Source organism: Neopsephotus bourkii, unplaced genomic scaffold, assembly GCF_033783945.1.
Source record: "Neopsephotus bourkii isolate Nb327-2 ecotype Australia unplaced genomic scaffold, CSIRO-AGI_Nbou_v1 NB_457, whole genome shotgun sequence".
Classification (NCBI taxonomy): Eukaryota; Metazoa; Chordata; class Aves; order Psittaciformes; family Psittacidae; genus Neopsephotus; species Neopsephotus bourkii.
Window position 1 is genome coordinate 1,100,101 of NW_026900959.1, and position 22,139 is coordinate 1,122,239.

The 22,139-nt window shown below is 47.5% G+C and overlaps 1 protein-coding gene across 2 annotated transcripts in view; it reads right to left on the reverse strand.

Moving 5' to 3' along the window:
• The window catches only part of DPYSL2 (dihydropyrimidinase like 2), a 49,638-nt gene that overhangs the window by 19,541 nt on the left and 7,958 nt on the right, over positions 1-22,139 (reverse strand). Inside the window, exons 1-3 of one of the 2 annotated variants that reach the window (XM_061349721.1) lie at positions 19,866-20,288; positions 16,777-16,865; positions 14,918-15,102 (exon numbers count right to left, since the gene is read on the reverse strand). In XM_061349721.1, the coding sequence (XP_061205705.1) occupies positions 14,918-15,102; positions 16,777-16,865; positions 19,866-19,904 (313 nt within the window). In that variant the 5' untranslated portion in view covers positions 19,905-20,288. Of the gene's footprint in view, positions 1-14,917; positions 15,103-16,776; positions 16,866-19,865; positions 20,289-22,139 lie in introns of those variants that run through there. The other variant, XM_061349720.1, reaches the window with a different exon arrangement.

The following is a 22,139-nucleotide window of genomic DNA, read 5'->3' on the forward strand; positions in this document are numbered from 1 at the left end:
ATCAGTTTGTTGTGGCTGGAGAGACACCCCTGACAACAAGATGCTGCCTGCCTCCAGCATCTGCCTACTGTGATCCCTGTTCCAGCCTAACACATTAAGTCCAGCAGCAACTAGCTTCACAGGTAGCTATAAGATACTCCCTCAGTGCTACAGGTGCAGAACATCCTCAAAGGTAAAAGCGATTTGGACGTGAAGGTCTAGTTTTCCTGCCAGTAATCCAAAGAGCATTCAGTGAAATAAAAGCAGCCAGCCAGCACCTTGGAAACTGAACTGCTGCTGAGAGGAGGAACAGCCTGCGGGACTTCAGGGGTCACAGACTGGGCCGGCCCTGTTGAGGAAGACAGAGCCCTCGTTTGATCTTACATCAAATCACACAAGTAACTGCTGCAATTACCAGCAGAGAAATTCAAGCAGCTTATTTTTAACCTTACTGGCAAGTATCTGGGCTGCCATCAGCTCAGCAGTTAGCTCTACATCACAGCTGGAATAAGAGACAAAGTCTTTGGGCCTTACTTGTTCCCAGTGGAGAATCAAAGCTGTGTCCACCCTCTCTCCCTCTTGCTAAGGTGACTACGTGACAGATAGCAAAACAGCAGTTAAAATATCTGTGCTTTTCCAAGAGGGTTGTGTTTGCCCTTTGCCAGCCTACAAAGGGAAGGGTGGAATGCAGTTCCTTGCTGATACACCAGAAGTAGAGCTGCAGCTTTGAGCAGCAGTGGGTTAGGGGTTCAGGAGCAGCTGGTGGCCTTCCTGTGCTCAGACAGCAGGGTCCTGCCCACCAGAGAAACCTGTGCCATGAGTGAAAGCTCTGAAATGTGCCTGGTGACTGGCATCAGCTCAAGGATGTGCTTTTCGCCACCCTCGGGAGAAGCAACCCAAATTTAACCAGATGATAAACTGGCCTGTTTGTAAAGAACCATCCTGTTTCTGTTCCATGATCTCCTCCTCCCCAGCGGTCAGAAACCTTCCACTAACTTCCAAGACTGAATTGTTTCTTCTTGGCCAGTACGTAGCCCCTTGTCACTCTGCCAAAGTTAATCTTTAGCTTAAGCAGTACAAAAACCAAGGAGAAAAATAACATTCCCTCTGTGTTACCAATGGGACGCAAAGAAAACCCATGTTTTCACAAATGGCCAGTGCCTCAACACTAGAGCTGTCTTCCTCAGCTCACTGGCTAATCCAAAAGCAAAAAAAGCCCGTTTCATCTCCAACACATCACAATAATAAATCCATCTCTACTTAAGACAAAAGGTGCCCTAAGAGCTCTGTTAGCCCAAACTGATACATGGCTACAGGCATTAGGAAATCCTGCCTGGAGACACCAAGGGGTTAACACAGTGGACCCCTTAGGAATGACTCTGGTGTCTAGGATCAGAGCTTTATCACCATCTTATTTCATGCACTGCCCAAGTATGACTAATGGCAGCTTGTGGAGGGAGTGGGAGAGGGGGTAAGGGAGCTCTGTCAGATCCTTAACAAAGTCAAACCACAGCTGGTTACAATAAGGATAAGGGATGGAGGTAGTGGTGCATATGTGCAACTCTGGGGATTAGGAATATCTCATATGGAAGCTGTGCTGCTGATACATCTCATAGCAGGTCCCTCGAGCTCCCTGATAGCCAAATCACCCATCATCCCCACCAAAACAGAATACAGTTTGTTTCCATAGCAGCTTTCTGCCAGCCACATAGTACTGATCAACCACTTTGTAATAGTTACATAGACAAAGTCATCAAGAAGGCCTGAATGTGCAAGTTAAGCCAGCAGTTTTCCAAAGCCAGCAAAGTCCAAAGAGACTCTAGAAAGGAGCAACATCATAAAGCATAACACAAAATAGTAAGAAGGGCATCCCTGGACCTGATACAGAGCATCCCAGAGCGGGAAGAAAGCTGTGCTGCCACAGGTGAGGCAGAAGCAGTAGATGCTGAGACATGAGGAAGCTGGATGTAATCCTAAGTGTTAGTCTAGCGGCAATTTAGACACAAATGCAAATGTCTCCTCAATTTTACCAGCCCTTGATACAATGGAAGGGGTCAAGATCATGGCCTACATCCCTACATGTGAGGGCTGGGGTTTTTAGGGGCCCAAATTAGAGAGAATGAGCCCAGATCCTTTAAAGGAGAAGAGCGGAGTTTGATTCCTCGCCTGCTGTTAAAAGAACTGAGCATTGCAACTACTTCTGCCTATTGGTACGGAAAGGAATCGCCCACATGCAACTCGGAGGAAGTTCTCCTTCCAGTCCTCAGGCACAGCTCATGAGCTCGGAGTAAAACAAAGCTTTTTTCTTTAAGGTCCCTGTGCTTCAGAGCACTACAAAGCAGCCGATGAAAGCTCCATCCGCTGCATTCCCACAGCCCGAGGCTCCCAGGATGACCCCTGGGTATGATCTGCCACAGGACCATGGACACAGGATCTTCTGATCCCACTGGAGCAAGCAGCAAACCCAGCCATGGAGATTACCCTGGAGGCTTCCCATGCAGAAAACAGCATGCTGTCCTGACCTCACTGACCCACTTCTCCCTAGGGAACCCAACAGTTTACTGCCCCATCCTTCATTCCTTCATCTCAGAAACAAGGAATGTTCAATTCCTGCAGCCACTGGAGTGGCCTCATGTCTGCAGGACACACTCAAGACAAACTGTTGCAACAAGACTGTTGTCACCCCTTTATTCTCCAGACCACTACAGCCTTGATGTCTTCATGCTTCCAAGCCCAGATGTCTTCTTCCTGTTGTTGATTACTGCTGTACAAATGATGTCAGCTGCTGAGGTCTGAATAGGAAGTTGCCAGCTCAGTTTAAGCTCAAAGCTGACTCCAAAAACAGAAACAAAGTGAAGAAAAAAAGAGGAAAGGGAAAGATCATTTCAGTATCACTTCATCAGCACTGAAACCTTCAAAGGAGGAACTAAAGAGCTTGTGGTCCTTGTAGTGGCTCCCTAAATTTCAGCCCTGATCCTAATGTTTCTCGTTATTTAACATCACTCCCAGCAAGTTACACGGCAGAGACAAGGCTAGGATTACAGTGGTTTCTCAGCTCTGAACACAAAACATTCTGTGGATTTCTCTTTTAACCTTCTGAGATGCAGAATCCAAAAAAGCAACAGCCTGTGGCTTAGCAGCAAGCCTGCTCACATCAGCAAAGTAGCTGCTGTTACAGGAAAATATCAGAAAAGGATTTTGTGTTTCACAAATCACCCAGGTTTTCCCTTGGTAAAATCCTGACAAGAGTGCAGAATTACTGCATAGTCTGTTTAGCTTTTTCCCAGACAAACTGAGCCTTCCCCTCCCTTTGGAAGGCAGTGGGATCTGAGCACCTGCGTACCCACCACTGTTCCAGCCACACTAAGACTCTTAATGACCCCTCTGATGTGTCTGGTTTCGCTCTCCCTTCATTCCATAAGGCCTCACACTGCTTACAAGGTGCATCTGCTCTTACTTCCAAGTATTCCAACTCCCACCCACCCATCATCCATGAGTCTGTCTTGCTCATGATCCTTCACTCCTCCTTGGACAGATTAATCGGCTCAAGATTAAAGGCAGACAATAAGCTGGAGTGAGACAACACCACTAACTGCTGTTAGCTTATCTGTGTGGCTTTAATATACCAAAGCTGGCATCCAGCCACACTGAAATGGTACGTGTCCAGTGAGCCCAAATGGCTGAATGCTGGGAGGTGGGGAGAAATAAAACCCAGCACTGCATCAGTCAGACAGTGTTAAATGAAAGGGGAAGGCAAAAACTGAGAGGAACTGATTTAAACAGAACTTTCCAAGTATAGGGAAAATAAAGTACTGTTTTAACATGAGCATGAAAAAACTAAGTAGGGTAGGAGAAGCAAAAGGATCGGTTTATAAAGCATTTACTGATCACATCCCTGGTCAGTGCATCCATTAAAGGTTGGTTTTAAAAACACGTTTGTTCTTTGTTCAGCTGCTCTATCTCCTCCCTTACTTTAAAACCTTATCAACTCACCAGCTGCAGAGCACACTTAAAATGGTGCCCGTCTCAGCCCTAAACTGTGGCTTTCTAAACCATTGCATCACATCTTGGCTTCCTTTTACCAACTCAGATAGACTGTGGCTTTCTGGTCCTGGAGAACTTGTCCAAAGCAGGGAGATAGCTGTGGCTCTCACTCAGACCCTGAACAAGTGCCCAGATTAAGGACGGAGGCAGCTATTCTGCATGGGCACGAGGGACCAAACACAGAAGACTGGGGAATTTAACCAAGAGCCTGCAGGGTGTTTTGAGACTGAAGCCATAAAAAATCCCATGTAATCTCCCTCTGGCACTTGGAAGCTCTCAAAAATGCAGCTGAAGAGCCATGCCTTTATATTTTTGACCCCTCACTAAGCTCAGGAGAAATTACTGCTTCAGTGAGAGAGCTGACTTCAGCTCTTAGCCGTGCCTTGAAAACAAACCTTTACTTTTTGGATGGTGTCCTCATGGGTGGGGATTAACGGGGTTTATAGCTTCCTGGTATTGTGGCATGTGCAGGTTTTTCTCTTTTGCATCCTGTCTCATTGGAGCAGGCCTTGGCTTGCTCACAGCCCCTTCCTGCAGCTTCTATTAATAGCCCTTGATTCCATCTTTCCCTTCTAAAAGGTCTTTTTCAACTGGTTTAATTACGTGTCATCTAAAGCATGCATGAAATTCTTCTCCGGCTTCAGCTAATGAACATCACTACCAAGGAAGAGAAAAGCTATTTGATATGGACAATATAAATGTGAATGAGGGTCAGATGTTACAAAAATTGTATGTGCAATAAAACCCGGTATGCAGGGTTCCAGTTGCTGTTATAAACTGCAGTTTTGCACATTATTTCCTGCTCCTACTAGCATTAAATGTGCCTATTGTTTAAAAGGAGTTTATAAGGTGAAAATCCTTAGCATTTAAGCTTAACTGTTAGCAGGCAGATTTCCCTACCCAAAACTTTAAATAGCAGCTAGATCACTATAAACACATCTGCCTGTATAATACTACTTAATCTCCACAGCAACTGCATGTGATGAAATCTGCTGAATTTATTGAGTTGTACATTCTGTCACAAGCCATTTTATTGAGAGGTTGTAATTAAATTCAGCCCTGGTAATTGCACAGCTCCCTGCTTAGAAGTCTGGAGTTGTTGCTACTCTATGACTGCAACAGTATTCTCCTGGCACTGGTGTGAACTGGGAATAATGCAATGAAAGTGAGCGGAATAAACTCAATAGACATGAACTGAAAGTCAGGCCCCTGACTGACCCAAGAAGCTTCACAGATTATCCCGTAATCATGGACCTTATTTCATCCAGAGACTTCAAACTCTCAGCTGGTAGAATACCACAGTACCTGCTATTAGTAGTTATGTATCATGACCCTTTTACATGTAGAGCTACCAAAAGCTGCCTTATCCAGTAACAAAGCTGTTCACAAGTCAAGCTTCGCAGCAGTAAGACTTCTGCTTCAAGCACTGAAGCACAACTGCCCACCCAGGAGCTCTGCATCAGTTCAGGCTAGAAGGAGACCTCAGCACTGCTTCTGAGCTCAAAAATCCCAAACCAAGTAACCTACAAGAGCCTCCCATCTCCTACGTTCTGATTTCATACCCAGTTCTCCCTCTCAACCACACTCCAGGTCATGTTTGTGATCTAGGACAAGAAAGGATAGCAACAAGATCACTTTTAAGGTTACCACAGCTGACGTACCTAGGCTGATACACTTGAAGGTAATGAGAAGTCAAATGAATTGTCTTAACATCCTGGACCCAGCAATCAGACTTTATAGCTTTGCATTTCCATGGGGATTTATTCCCACATTATTTCATTGTTTGGCTTTTTCCCTCCAAGGAAAGGTATTAAACGAAGAGATTATTCCGAAGAGGAACAACACTCTGCATAGAACAGCATTTACCATGCTAATACAGATACACAAAGGCTGTTTGCTTGTATGGGTCTGCCAAAGTAAGAGAAGAAAAGGCAAGCAATATGATATTACATGTTGTTTCCTGTCAGGTTAGATACAGTTTATTAGACTTGATGGAGAGAAATCAGACCCTGGAGCAGGCTCAGAAGCATGAGACATATCTGTGCTGCACTGATTACATTTTCAGACTGCAATGTTCTGTTAGTCCCTCACTGATGTCATACAGATATTTCACTGTGTCTTTTTTGCTGATGAGGTCCAAAGTACAATTAATACGTTAATGCCAGCTGGACACAAATGTAAAGAACAGGGGGTCTGGATGTCCAAACAACCATTCATACACTGCTTCAACAGCTGGAATGACAACATACGAAGATGAGATCAAAAAAGGCTCCACTTCTTTAAAGCACAGGTTTATTGTACACCCAAGCTATGCTTGCGTCTCAGGAGGTCATGATGACAGAGGAGGAGGAGGAGGAAAGCCAAGTTCAAAAGAGATATTTAAGTGATTCCAAGATTTATTCTTCCTTTTAGGCACTTCCACACTTGAAGCCCATGAAAAGCAGCATAGAGGACGACTTCAAAGACTTCCACATAAATTGGTCTGTAAACCTTGAGGGAATGGGATTGAGAAAACCTCTGTTTGTAGCCATGGATTTCAAGTCCGGGCAAAACACAACTGTAACAACACATCCAAGGGGGCAAAAGTTTGATCAGAAACAAGAGGACGAAAGATCAAGTGCCGTAAGCCAGTTCCATCCCTCTCAGGTCAGTGGAGATGTACCCTGCCCATCGGGCTTTTTCCACTAGCCAGGAAGCTGGAACAGTTCTGGCTTTGGATCATTGTATCCAAGAACACATCTTGGCTTCCCAGCTCCACTGCCTGCTGTTGTCTCAGGGGGGTGCTGGATATGAAGAGGAACACAACTGCAGGATGTGAGTGGTTGCAATGGAAATCTGTGATGGTTCCGAGAGGGTTTTATGTTTTCAGGATGAGAGAGATTCATTTTTTCCCCGACAAGATAAACTAAAGGCAAAGAGTTCTGATTCTGCAGAATCCCTTTGTTTTAAACAGGTTGTAAGGTAAAAAAGACTGGTTTGGTGAACCTGTCCTCTCCCTCTGTGTATTTGCCATATAAAACCTCCCCTCCCTGGACAAGGACTTCTCAGGGCTGGGATGAAGTGACATGTTTTGAGGAAGAGGTCCTTACCCATCACCATCAGACCATTTCCACTGCTGGTAGGACACTAAGAGTCCTCACTGTGTTCTCAGTTAAACCACTGCTGGTTGTCAAACAATAGACGAGGAAGCAAGGAGTGAATCAGAACCAAAATGTCCGTTTGTCCATAGACAAAACTGTGGTGGAATCATAGGTGGGGATGCAGCAGAACCTATTTTCTAACAAACCTATTGTAGGACAGAGCTGAAGCAGGTACATTGCATTGTACATGTCTACTTCCTGAGCACACCTGCCCATCTGCTCGTTTTCTGTCGTAGAATGGTTTAGGTTGAAAGGGACCTTAAATATCATCTAGTTCTAACCCCTGCCATAGGCAAAGACTCCTTCTACAGCTCTGTAAGGCTAATATTGTTTGCAAATTAGCTATGGAGAGTGCTGTAATAATTGCTGTAGGAGCTCCTAACTAGATCATCCTTTGTTTTAATAGGGAATTCTGTGACACAGTCTCCAGCTCTTGAATTTCCTTCCTCCAGGTCTGAAATAGCCCTGCCTGGCCTCACACCCATGAAGAACCCCAGGCAGCTCTATATAATCACTTTATACTTCTGAGGGTCTAGGTGAACTTAATTTACTTGACTTCAAGCTTAAAACCCCTGAGCAATAGAGCCACCTCCCACTACTGACAGCTAGCAACTAGCACGGAGAAATTCAGTGACATCCCCATTGTCCCAGAGGTAATCCTAACACTAACCATGGTGTCCCAAAGGAAGAAAAGAGTTTTCCCAGAAGCCATAACTCTTCAGTGCCCATCGCTGCATTCCTTTTAAATGCACAAAGCTTCCATGGGAGTTAGGGTTGTGCAGAGATGCAGGCACAGCAGTTTCTAAGCCTGACTAAGTGTGCTAGACAGGAGGAGCTCATTTGTATTCCTTAAACATCTCTCCCTCTCACCAGAAAGATTAAAAGTAAATCCAGCTCCTAAGAAACAGATGGGATCTATGAACTCAAGGCACAGTGGCTGAAGGGAAGATGGAACAAGACTCCACTGACCCAAGACAGCACTTGCCCAAATCCACCCCCAAGAGAGAAATACCCCGTTTAGTTTTAGTCATCACTTCCACCACCCATCACCTGCTTCCTTCCCCTGGCATGCAAAGCTAATTCCCAAAGTGGAAAGTTCAAAGCTCCTCTCTGACCAGGATGGTTCCTACTGATTCAACTCATGGAAGGTAAAAGATGCCAAAGGACTGATCAGTGGTAGGAAGGCAAAAATCCATGCCCAGAAGAAAACAAGCCAAGGAAAGAGCAGAGGCACCATTTCCTGCTGTTTCTTGTCTCAACTTGCAGGTTTAAGGATTAAGACAGGTTATCCAGCAAGGTTTAACACACATGCCCTGAAAACCCACGGCAGACACCTAACGGTGTTACATCCATGGAGGTGGGCAATTGTTTTATTGTTAGGATTGCTTTTCCATCTGCAGTTGATAGGCTTTAGGCAGAGGACCCAAGTTTACACCTGCACCCTTCAAAGTACCACATGCCTTTTCCACTGACAGAAGGGGCCACGTAAGACACAATACATTGGTGATATCCACTAGCCCTTTACTTCTTCATGTTACCTATAAGGCATGGGACTTGGGGAGGAAAGCACTGGGGGTGTGAAAGCAAGAAAAGCAGCTCTTCAAACAAAAGAACATGCACCTTCTCCATGCAGAGGGAAAGCAGCACTACTAATCCCAACCATTATATGGAATAAGAGGTATTAAGTGCTATTGCATAAACAGACAGCACTGGTTATTTCCCCCGAGCGAGTGCCAAATCCCTCTTTTTGGATGCATGGAAAAATCTAGGTCAGTCACATCTGCAGGAAGACGGCTGCACTCAGTGGTGCTGCCATTTCAAGATCCATTTGTTCCCAACTAAACCAGAGTCTCCAGCATGTGTGGAATAGCCTCCATCCACTCCTTCCTCTGCAGTGACAGGAGTGGAGCTGGTCCAGATCAGAACAAAGAGAGCAAGGGCCCTGCTCACCTGCTCCTTAATAGAAGTGGTGTTGCCAAAGGGACAAAAGGCTGGGAAAGGAGCAAGGGCCAGGATCCAGAGCAGCCCTGGGGAAGGCAGAAGATGGGATAATAGCGAAAAAAGTCAACAGACAGACTGACCAACAAGCTGTGCTGGACTGCAGCGGCTTCAGGACTCCAGCCCAATACCAGACACTGCTGATTTCACCTTTCAGCACTAAGAAGGTGGTTGGCCAGAGAAATCAGCCCCAAAGTCTGACAGCCAGGGTTAAAGACCCTCTCACCACATAGGCCTCCTGCATAACTTAAGTCAAAGCTCCACAGCTCCTGAAGTCCTCGTGTGTTCCCCACAGGAGCCTGTTCTCTCAATCTGCTCCTCACAGGAGCCCATCCTCGCAGCAGCAAAGGGATGACAAACAACAGTTGCAGCCCAAAGGGGAAAGCAAAATAATAAACCACACATAATAAGGCACAACGTAGGCTGAGGAGCGAACAGCTGCTTCCTTCTGTGCTAACTGGCAAGATGCATCAAGGACTTGGCAGATTTGCTCCCTGCACTTCCAATGAGACCCCTTCAGAAAGCCCATCAGAACAATAGAGGCGATCCCATCCAGCGTTGCAGGGAAGCAGAGCCAGCCCTGGCAAGCCAGGCTGTGAGCCCAACAGTAGCTGCACACACCACTGCAGGCAGAGATGCCTGATGGACTTCAGAAGGGTTTAAAAGCTTGGGAAGAGGCGCTCACCCCAGGGGAGTGCCCATCTTTGTTGATGGACCGACTTTCTCATGAATGGTTTTAAGCCTGCTCTGAATGAGAGCCACCAGCATCACAGCAGCAAGCTGGGAGTCAGTGAAGCAAACAAGATTCAGCCTGAATCAGTGCACAGGCAAGGAGGAGGGGGGTATAAAAGGCACCAAGAGGGGCTGGGGAGAGAAGAGAAAGGGACAGAGGGACTCTGCACTCCTGTGTGGTTATAGCATTATCTTAGTAGGTGAGTTCAAGGAAGCCTCTACCCATGTAAATCAGCAACAACCTTTCCTGCAAGTGGCCGTTTCCATTACAGTTCTAGAGAATTAAATGTTTCTTTGCTGTAGAACCACCATCAGCAGCTGCTCAAACACGAGACCAGCCATCCAGCCCAGCACAGCCCAGCTGAAGGGACAGATCCAGCCACACAGTTCCTCTTTTATCTCTGCGACTGGGTGCAAAGAGAGACCAAATCCAGGCTGGTGTCTGCGGAACAATGCAGCGCTGTGTGCACAGAGCTGGGGCAGACACTGCAGCTCTGCGGTGGCTGCCCTTGGACTAAAGCACTTGGTTTTATACTGCCAGCTAAGCCACAAGTTACCGCATGACCACTGCTGTCACCTCCTTCCCTGTCCATCCTTCTCTGCCCACCCTTTAGACTCTTGCCCTCCCCCCTAAGACTAACCCCAATCATATAAAATAGCAGCACCCAGTAGGGTAGAATACGCTCAGTTCCAAAACCAAGAGGTGAGGAAGCATGCTAAACTGGAAACATTCCTCCTAGCAAGGCAGTGATCTTCAGCATGACCCAAGAAACCTGGTGTCAACTCACTACAGATCTGACTGGAGCCGAGCAGCCAACACACTCCTGAAAACCTCTGCCATGCTGCACGTGAGTTCTCTCTTCAATAGCAGGGTATAGTATTAGGAAGCAGACTGCAGCCTATGTGAAGTTCCCCTTCATTTTCTGAACCTCCCGAGATACTAAGGCTCACATCCCCAGTGTATGTTCTCCATGTTATTAGGGTAACTGCTAGTCAAGTTCAAAAGGCAGCTGCCTTCCAAGTCACCAAAGCATAAAGAGCTATAATTTCTCTCACTGTAATTTCTCTCTATGATTATAACAGTGGTTGACTGAGTCAACACAGGCAATGTCAGCAAGCAATTTCCCTCAAGGCCAGCAGATACCCAGGAAGAAGCATGGTCTTTGCGAGGGGGGTATGAAATGTGCGTGGGAGCTGGTCTGGAGAGATGCAGTTCTCACTAGGCCATTAAACACATCAGAGGATCAGCTGGAGCCTATCTAACACTCCTTTCTCCTCCAAAGTCTTCTGCAGATCACCCTGGAATCCTCCCCTTCAACTTGTTGCCCGAACTCTGCCTTCTGACATGTTAAAAGGGTGTTTGTTTTCCAAAGAAATGTTATCCTGAAACACACGCAGCACCTTTCATCCTCGGCTGACACATCCACACTGAAACTGGCTGAAGGCAGGGACAGAAAAAGGATCGTGCAAACTGCCATTTCAGGAGAACAACCAATCCTATCCCAATACATCATCTCCCAGCAAAACCAACTCTGTTTCCTCCTCCATGAGCAGAGTCAGCTGGAGCCTTGCCTTTGGCACTGGAGAGGGCAGAGACAGAAGGCTCACAGCTGGAATTCCTGGTCAGGTGGCATCTGTGAAATGAGCAGCTAGGAAAACAAATCAGCCCCAACTTGTGAGTGAAGCAATGCAGAGGAGAGGGAAGGAAAGCGCAGTGAAGAGTCCAGCGCAGAGCCACAAAGATGATGAAGGGAGTGGAACATCTCCCTTATGAGGAGAGGCTGAGGGAGCTGGGTCTCTTTAGCTTGGAGGAGACTGAGGGGTGACCTCATCAATGGTTACAACTATGTAAAGGGTGAGTGTCAGGATGATGGAGCTAGGTTTTTTTCAGTGATGCCCAGTGATAGGAGAAGGGGCAATGGGTGTAAACTGGAGCATAGGAGGTTCTATGTGAACATCAGGAAAAACTTTACTGTGAGAGTGCCAGAGCACTGGAACAGGTTGCCCAGGGGGGTTCTGGAGTCTCCTACATTGGAGATATTCAAGGCCTGCCTGGACAAGTTCCTGTGTGATGTACTCTGGGTTACCCTGCTCTTGCAGGGGGGTTGGACTAAATGATCATTTGAGGTCCCTTCCAACCCTTGGGATTCTGTGAAAGCCAGGATTGGAGAGCCCGATGGGAACAGAGGTGATGTAGGGCACTTCCTCATTCCAGTCGACCAGAGGATGAGCTAGAAAGCACTGGACTGGAGCGAGATCTGCATCCCACCAGGACAGACCTCCACTGGCTCCACACAGAAAATGGGGCTGCTCCATTTGATATCACTTGAGAGTCAGATTCTCTGCTCTCTGATGCTCTAGTAATGAACTTACTTTAAAGGGGAAAGGAGCAAATGAGAACAGGGCTTGGAAACAATAGGTTACATTCTTGAACTCCTGTGTGCTTCCCTTGGATGTGTTTGCCATGAGAATTAAAGGAACAACACCGAAGTTGAGCTGAGCTCAAAATGCAGTTCACTGAAACCAAAGCAGACACCCAGGGGGAGCTCCTGGCACTGCTGAGCTCAGTGACAGCACTCTCTGTTCCCTCGCTAAAGTCAGGATTTCACCCATGGGTTCTGTACATCCAACAATCAGGAGAGCCCCAGCCAAGATTCTTGTTTGCATTTCACTGAAAAATGTACATAAAACAAATATTTCCCTCCAGTGGCTGTAAACAGCCTGGAAGTGCCCTCCTGCATGGAAATGCGAGACAAATTGGAGCAGAAAGCCGACTAACCTGTTTCCTTGCCCAAACTGAGGGCTATGTATAAAAGAGAAAACCAGACAAAGGGATTTGTAAAGAAAGTTTCCTTAAAGCATAAACAAAGAAACATGGATGAGGTTTTCCCACAAAAATATACAATGACAAACCTGAGTGTGTCATTTTCAGGCTGAAATTTGGTTGTGATATTATGAGCCGAGCTCACTAAATGCTATCCCATTTATCGTAACAGCACAAAAATGCTGCCATCAGCCACAGCTCAACTCCCACCTGCTCTGGGAAAAACCAAAGGCCACCCACCAAGAGCACATTCACTGGGGCAGCTTCATGGTGGAAAAACCTTTCTGCAATGGCATAATTTTGCTAAGGGAAGAGCTGAGCTGACACAGAGCAGGGGCTCTGAAGCACTGAAGTCTAGCTGGATTATTTATCCTTATCTCCAGTTGCTGATAGCCACCCAGATACCTCTCCATCATCCATCTCCATCATCACCATAATCCTGAACTATTCAGACCCTACAGTCACAAAAGCAGTATAGAGGTATGCCTACAGGGAAAGGTCCCAAGCGTTTCTGAAGTATGAGGCCCTGCATAGGCAAAAGGCAGCAACCAAAGGGCCACTGCAGAAAATTCTGCCTAAGCAATTTCTGCTCCAAATGCTTTTAGAAGTGCCCCTGAGGGAAATGGTGCTGTTGGAAGGGCAGATTCAAATGCAGAGAATGGTATTTTGATCTAACTGAGCTTAACAAGGAAGAATGAAGTGGTAATTCAAGTGTGAACCAGGTGTACCAATGACAAAGGAACAACGAATGAACAAAGTCAGTGAACTGAAACTGAAAAGAAAATACCATTTCAGTCTTACTAATTTAAATTGACAGGAAAGACTGAAGAAAAACTGGATATTAGAAGCAGAACGAGACCATCCGCAGCTATGCTCCCACTTCGCGTTCTCTGCACGTGTGAGTTATCTTCATACACAGTACTCTACAGTGATAACATTATGAAAAATCATTTCCTGGGTTATTTCAAGGTTATCTGTTTGAAGCATGGGCCAGACACAGCCTCTTAGTACGGTCCAGACCCAAAATAAAAGACTTGCTTTTGAAACACGAATAGTCCAGCTGTGTTTAGACCCTTGGCTCCTACTCCCAACCTCCGTGTCAATCAGTCACAGCCCACACATGGGAGCATCGCTCATAACCACCCCCTAAGAGATGAGGATTTTCTAGTCCATAAGGAGCTACGTTTGAACCAAGGAGTTAGGCTGATTCCTGGCTGTGCCCAAGATCTCCTTATATCCGTGGATCAGACAGTATTTCTCTGTACTTTAACTCCCCTCCTCTGAAGTGGCAGCACCTCGGAGCACATGAAAGAGTGCAAGATGCTCAACTACTGTATCACTTTACACCTTTATCCTTGATCCCCGTATGCGGCAACAGACTCCAGGGCGCCGGGTTACAGTTTACACATGATCAGCTCCACTGCAACACAGGGTTGTATTTTTTGCCTCTAGCTCCACCAAGGCTAACAATGACTCACTTATGGAGCTTCAAGATCCTGGCTCTGACTAGCCAAGCATCTGTAGCCAACACAAATGGGGACAGACAGCCTGGAAGTCATTCATGAGGCATTTTAAGAGCCAGAGGGAACACTGGGAGTGTCTGATCCTGCTGTCAGCAGAACAGTCAGTCTGTCTGTCGTTTTATTTTGAGATACTTTCATTTCCCAATTTCTCTCTTCCTCCAAAAGAGGACATGAGCACCTACGACACAGTGCTAACCCAGATCCTGGTGCTAGAGCTGTGTACATACATGGCTATGTGCAAATCTTCAAATAAGTGGCCTGGTTTTCAAAGACCCAAAGTACATGGACATCAAGCTTCTGGGTGTGAACCACATGATGGACATCTACCCACAGACATCATGAAGAAAGGAACTGGGAAGCAGCAATGTGGAGAATCTGCTGCTGGTGCCAGAGATCAAAGTGACACTGGTTTCAGTAGGAGCAGACCCAAGAATCTGGCCAAGTCAGATTCCTGGATATGAAGTGACAAGGTAAATCTTGCAGAGAGGATGAGTGGAGTGACTGACAGCTGTAGGACGTGGAAACCCTAGGGTCCTGCTTTGCCACTGCTTTTCCTACCCCTACACAAGCTCATCTCAGCAACCTGGTCCAAAATACACGACTTACAGAGCCTGCAGTTTCTGAACTTATCTGAGAAAGAGAGAAGTAAATGGGAAGAGAAAAAACAACCAGCTTACTGATCATGGTGGTGCCCCCAGCCAGCGCAGCCTTGGTCCCTTGGAAGAAGTCATCAGCAGACGTCATCCCCTGTTCCGGCATCTGGAAGCGGGTGTGAACATCAATCCCTCCAGGAATCACCATCCTGCCATGAGCTTCAATAGTTTTCACTCCTCCTGGCACAATCAGATTCTCTCCTATTTGCCTGGGTAAATGGGTTTCAAACAGCAAGTCAGACACAAGCAAGGCAAACAGCCTGTAAACATACACCCCTGTGCTACTTAACCTGGCTAGCGCTTTCTTTTTCCATATAAAGCAACTTACAGGATCAGGATGCATACATAGGATCATAGAATGGTTAGGGTTGGAAAGGACCTTAAGATCATTTGATTCCAGTCCTTCCCCTTGAAGCACTTGTACAAGAGCAAAGTGTGCAACTAACTTCAGGACCTCAGACTTAACAGGAAGGACAAGAAACCACACTGGCAGATGATCACTGCACCAAACCCAGCAAGAGCCTGTGAGCAGCTTTACTGGGGCTGGACTGAGGTTGCCAAGTGCCAGTTCAACACTTGATTCTAGCTGCCTAACAGCAATTTTGATGTTAGCATTGTTTTGGGAGCCCTGGAAGAGCTTTTGCCTCTGTATAGTCTACTTTCATGCATTATGTAGTCCGTGCACAAACATAAACCCATGCGGATACTGGTTACTAAATCCCTGATGAGACCCTCAAAGGCTTCTCCAGTCCAGCTCTTTACAAACCTATTTTTGGAAGAGCAATAGTGGATGATACATTTATGGCAACTCATTAACTGTCTTTGGCTGGCTCCTTTAACTTTTAACCTTGATTAACAAAGCACATGTGCTGACCCTTCAGCCAGAACAGGAAAATTCCTTGTTTGTAACCTCTGCCTCGTCCTTTTTTTCCTAGGAGTAATTTTCCAAAGAGATATGTAATATATATTCAATGTGCCAGAAACACGTGTTTTGGGACTGAAACACAGCAGCATGCTGGAAAGAGGTCCAAACCTCAATCCTTAAACTACAGGATGAGGGGAGACCTTGTAACAGTCTTCCATTACCTAAAAGGCACCTACAAGAAACCTGGAGAGGGGCTTGGGACAAGGGCCTGTAGGGACAGGCCAAGGGGAATGGCTTGAACCTGCCAGAGGGGAGACTGAGCTGAGCTCTTAGGCAGAAGCTCTTCCCTGTGAGGGTGCTGAGGCGCTGGCACAGGGTGCCCAGAGAAGCTGTGGCTGCCCCATCCCTGGCAGTGCTCAAGGCCAGGTTGGACACAGGGGCTTGGAGCAAGCTGCTCCAGTGGAAGGGGTCCCTGCCTGTGGCAGGGGTTGGAGCTGGATAAGCTTTAAGGTCCCTTCCAACACAAACCAGGCTGGGATTCTGTTGACTTTTAGCTTTAAGGGGGGTTGGACTGATCCTTGCCTCACAGAACCACAGAAGACAGCGCCGCAGGAGACCTCAAGAGGTCACCTAAGTCCAGCCTCTTACCCCAAACCAGAATTAACTGTGTTAAGATGCTGAACTCCGGCTTCAAAATATCTTAAGTCATAGCCTGGTAAAATGTTACAACACAAATAACTTCTAACATATGTGTTGCCTCAGCATGGGGCTATGCACATGGCTAAAATTAAGCACAAGTACCTCCTCTTACCCATGCTTTAATAACAGTGGGGCTTGGGCCCATTTGCTTATTTAATTCAACACCTTGTTTGTAAAGTTCCTCCATCAAACACCAGGATATACATGAAAAACTCACTTCTCCCTGCAATTTAATATAGGTCACTGAGTTATCCCTTGCTAATCTGCACTACATTTCTGCACATTTTCAATCGCAGCATGATTATCAGGCTTCACTTACTTTATCAACCCATCTTCCATGTAAATGTCTGCATAAAAAGACTGGTCGTCATTCACTATTTTACCACCTTTGATCAAAAGACGATCACTCTGCAACAAAGAAGCATACAACAAGCCATGGTTATGCTGTGAGAAAGCTGACAGTCTGCAGTGTCACCTCAGAGATAAAAGAGATGGAAGCATCCTCTGCATTATTCAGAAGTACATGTCAAAACACAAGTCAATTGCTGCACTTTCAACTGGGAAGATGAAATACCTTATTTCATCTGCAAGCCCTTTCATCACACTAATGGTCCAAAAAAAAGAATGAGAATGGAAAGGGAGTTGGATTCCAGCAGGCTTGTCTACTTGGCAGCTGCACCCATACCTGCAGCTTGCAACCATCACCTGCAGCACAGGCACTAAATAATACTGTGACAGATGTGTAACAGCCACATCTCTTCTTCTTTGCCCTGCCTTGGTCATATGCACACTTTCCTATACGCACCCACACACTGGAGTCAGGGCTTGGCTCACTGCGAGTCAACTGCTGTCAGGGAGATGGACCAAAAGTCTGTTGCCACGAGTTACACAACACAAACAAACTCATTTCGGCCAACTGAGTGATGTTTCGATGCAGTGGATCCTCTTGCTGCCTTTCCAGAGCACCACTGCCTCATCGGATGGAAATAAGCTCAGATTAAGTTGAAGAGAAGGATTCAACAAAATGGTTACTAAAATGCCCTCAAATGAGAAGGCAGTTTGACAGGAATAGAAAGGTAACTACAACCAGGCAGGCAGCAGATGTGCCTGTATCTCAGCCCAAGCCACAGCTCATTTTTGCAAGGTTTCAGAACAAAACCAAACTCATCTTTTTATGCATAAAATAGGGTGAAATACACTGCATAGTCATACATTTTTAGTCATAAAACAGGGTGAAATACACTGCAGAGCGATTGCTGTGATCCTCTGGTTCCATCCTTCCCTGTATTAGGGACATACACACATTACGCAGTGTTCAGATTAAACTGCACCATGGCCCTTGAAATCTGCACTCGGACTTAAGTCTCATTTCTCTTTCCTCCTCCCCAAAACATCTTGGTAAGAGAACAAAGAACCAGACCAGCACTGCCAAAGACTGGTGAAACCAAAACCTGACTTCAGGGAGGGGTGGAAAGCAGGACTTTGACTTGGTGGTGCCCATTTACTTCTCCTAAGTACATGAAAGACAGTGACAGTGGTGCTCAGGACCCTTATTTCAAGCTGGGACTCCACTGGTCAAACAGAAGAAAAGAATCAGGCGTTTTGCTAAAGAGCTTATAATAAAACTGAACAGTTGGAGCACCTGGTTCTCAACTGACACAAGCTGACATGGCTCTTCAATGACAAAAGGGTGACATGAATTGCATCAGCTACTGATTTATATCATTATATCCACCTTTTATGTAACTGCTAAATATCTACAAGATGTTAAGTGTCTCTTCTTCCTCCTCCTTTTTCTCCTTCTCCTCCCTCCTACTGCTGCAATGGAGAGTTTCCCTGCGTAACGCCACCCATTTAGAAAAAAGAACAAAGAAAGAAAACCCCAAGATTTAAATATAGAATCTGCTGTGAATGCCAATAAGCCTGAATGAATTCACTTGGGGCATGAAAAACCCGCTTGTCTTTCAATGGCAGCCTCTACAGCAAACTGTCCTACATGTTTACCACCTCCAGAAACACTGCAGTATTGATGCCCACCTCTAGTGCAGACGCCTTGTGCTACTGAAACAGACAGCTACTACTGAAATGGGGTTGTCTGGCCATGGATGTCACTGACAGCCCATGTCCTAATGCAGTGGGCAGCAATTAGGAAAGGAGGGAAAAATAAATATATATAATAAGCAACAAAACTGCAGCGTGGAGCACTGAAATGATGCTGGGAACGCTTCTGCTGTCTCCTGCTGTGGCTGTGTGGTGCGCTCCGAAACCAGTGTGAACCCCTCTGCTCATTTCAACCACCTCGGAGACAAAAGCGCTTGCAGCTCGCACCCATGAAAGGGCCTGCTGCTGAATCTGTGCGTATTTACCCTGCTGGTGCAATGAACAGGATAGCCAGGCATGGATTAGCCTTCTTCTTCAAGCATCTGTCTCGGGGAATGAATTCCAGGTTTACACAACAGCAAACTGGACCAAAATGTGATGTTTTTTCTATCCCTTATCTTTGTAGAATCGCATCGGGTGCACACAGCATCAATCAGAGCGCTCAGTCGTAAGGAAAATGCGTCACGCTACTTTTGGCTCATGACAGTGATTCAGCTGTAACCTCCATCGTTTCAACAGAGGCATCTTTTTAAACTCTCTTCCATTGGGCTCGAGGAGGGAAGCTAACCCCCCTCCCAAGCAAAAAGGGAGGATGCTCCATTTCTCACACAGCGATTTTGTGCATCCCCTGCACCTCCTACACATCATTTAAAACTGTGCAGCCCAGCAGCTCCTGCACCAATGTCACACATCAAAGCTCCATTTCTGAGCTCACTTTCCTGCCTCCGAGGCTGGGGAAGAAGGAAGATGAGGATGGGTGTGTCCATGGGGCTGGGAGAAGGAACCGCTGCCAATAATGAAAAACTCTTGTGTCAAAAACATAAACGGGCTCTTGCAGCCCGTTAGATGCGAAGATCTTCTCTTACGTAAGAAGTTAGCATCGCTGGAAGCGCAGTACCTGCCCTAAATCAGCCCCCACCATGAAGGAACCAAGGGAGGGGTTTATATAACGGCTCCTTCCCTTCTCCCCCAGGATCGCACCGGGAAATGGGCGCGTTGCGAGAAGCTTCTCAGGGAAGGAAAACCAACCCCGCTTCATCCCCAGCGCCAGCCGCGGGGCTCCGAGCCGCCTCCGCCAGGCGCTGGGGGCAGGAGGGCGGCGGGGGCTCCATCCCCGCGGCGAGGCTCCGCTGTCCCCGGTGACACCGGTGCTGCCGACGGCCTCGCCCCGCTCCGCGCTCCCCCCTCCTCGCTGCTGCAGCCTGATCCCATTATCCCGCCGGGAACCCGCCACCGCTCCCCGCGCACACAAAGGGCTTAATCCCCGCACACCCCTCCCCCGCTCCCATCCCCGTGCGCTCCACTCACCGTGATCCGTGGGATATTTTTCTTCCCCTGATAAGACATCTTGGGAATGCGCTCCCCGAGTCAGTTATTCAGTAATACCTCTATTATTTCTGATGGGGAAGCGGGGCCGCTGCTGTAGCGCTATTGTCTCCCGTGCAGCAGCTGCTCCCCGACCTCCCCTCCACCACAGAAATTAAAAAAATAGAATAAACCCAAAAATCAATCCCCCGATCCCGAACGGACACAACCCCAAGGAAGGGAAGCGGGGGAAGGGAGGGGGGCTCCTCCGGGTAGGGCGCGGCACGGCGGGGAGGCGAGCCCTGCTCTCCGCAATGGCAGGAAGGGGAGCAGCAGCCAGCCCTGCGCCTCTCCCTTTCTTTGCTCTGCCCGGAGCCCAGCCCAGCCCCAGCCCAGCCCCGCGGAGCTCAGCCCAGCCCCGCCGAGCCCAGCCCACGGAGGGGGCAGCGCCGACACCAACGGCGGCGGCGGCGCGGGTTAAGATCACAGCGCATGCGCTCCGGGGCGCCCCCGGCCCCTCCCGTCCCTCCCGCCAACAAGGGGCCGCGCTAGCTCGGGCCGCCATTGGCTGAGAGCCTGGCGGGATGCAAATGAAAAGCGGCCGCCCTGCAATGGGGAGGGGAGAAAAAAGCTGATATGCAAATTAGCGCAAAGGAGACGTCACTGCGGGCGCGGCGCCGCGCGCTGCTGGCGGGACCTGCGGCGCGGGAGAGGGGAGTCGGGAAGGGGGGGATCGGGCCCCACTGCTGCGGCGCGGCGGCTGTCGGGGATGGGATTGGATGGGATCGGGATGCGATTGGGATGGGGAGACTCAGTCCGCATCCCGCAGCAAGCCCAGCACCTGCCCGCACTCCCTGGGCTGCGGTACTCCCCCCCCCTCTTTCTTTCTACCTCGTTCTATTAGCCGCCGGGGCTGCGGAGAGGCGGATGCCCGGCGAGCCGGTAAACGCGCTGCCCTCCATCTTCTTTGTCCCACCCCGCCCTTCTCGGCGTTACCCGAGCGGAAAGCTAAAGCAGCGCTAGCAAACGTGGGGGGGAAACAAGGACTGAAGCTGCTCCCGGCCCTTTGCAGTGCCACCACTTCTGCACGATTCGGGAATGTCGTTTCCCACACCTCCTTGTCCAGAAAATACAACCCAGAGTGAAGACTTCCTCCCCTAGTCACTAACCTGAAGCTTTAGTGGCAAGGCAATCTGGGATGGGAGCACAGAGCCATAATGGTCCTCTCCTGTCACTCTGACCACTCGCTCCTACTCCAGTGGTGCAAACTCCGTGTTCAATGCTTCAGTCACACTTGGAGGCTTAAATTTCTCAGGCCCTGTTCTCACTAAGCTGTGTTTCAAGGAAAGAAATGCATTAAATGGCATAAATATTGCCTTGTTATTTACAGTGTGCTTGCCCCAGTGCAATGAAGAGAGATGGGGTTCAAGGCCAGAGTGTGGGACTGCCACTCAAAATACATCTGCTTACCCCAGTTCCTCTTACACCAGCCAAGGGAAGGTACAAGGCACCTTTTGGAGAGCTCTGAAATAGCACAAACCCAATTCTGATTGAAGGTTATAACAGACAATTAGTGACCACAGAGACTTACCTTCTTCCCTCACTCAGGAGCACATTTACATCACACAAAGCAAGTGGCAAACTTCTCCCATCACAAAATGTTATAATTGCCACAAACCAAACTAGTTTCATGCCACGCACCATGCACAGCCTGTAAGTAGTGAAAACTTACAGTATATTTACTGCAATAAATCATTATAAAAGTCACATCTGCTCTGACAGATAACTATCAGGAGCTTCTCTGTACATTAGTTCACAGGACGCTACAAGGAAAAGAGTAAATATGCTTTTCCTGGGTACAGGTAAAGCAACAGGCAACATTAAAGTAACTAATACGCCAATCAGTTAATATCCAATTAGTAGCATATGAAAGAGTGGCTCATTATGACAGTAGCAAAATTATTCATTAGCCTGCAAGGCTTTATTTTGATTTAGTGATTAGAATAGACAATACTAAAGGGGTTATCCTGCCCCTCTCTGATCTGTGCTGGGAGAAGTTTTGAAACCTCAGCACGTTTTTGCTCAGAACATGGAAGAAAGCTTCTACATCACATTTCTAAATTTAGACAGTGCAACTGTTCCTTTTTTCCCCTCTTTAATGGTAGCTTTCCTTCTCAATTTTAGATCTTAGTGGTTTCTTGCCTCTGCTTGCTAGGCAAAAGAGTGTCTTGAGCTATCAGAGAGGAAGCAAACACCGCCTAGAGCTTGGGAGAGAGC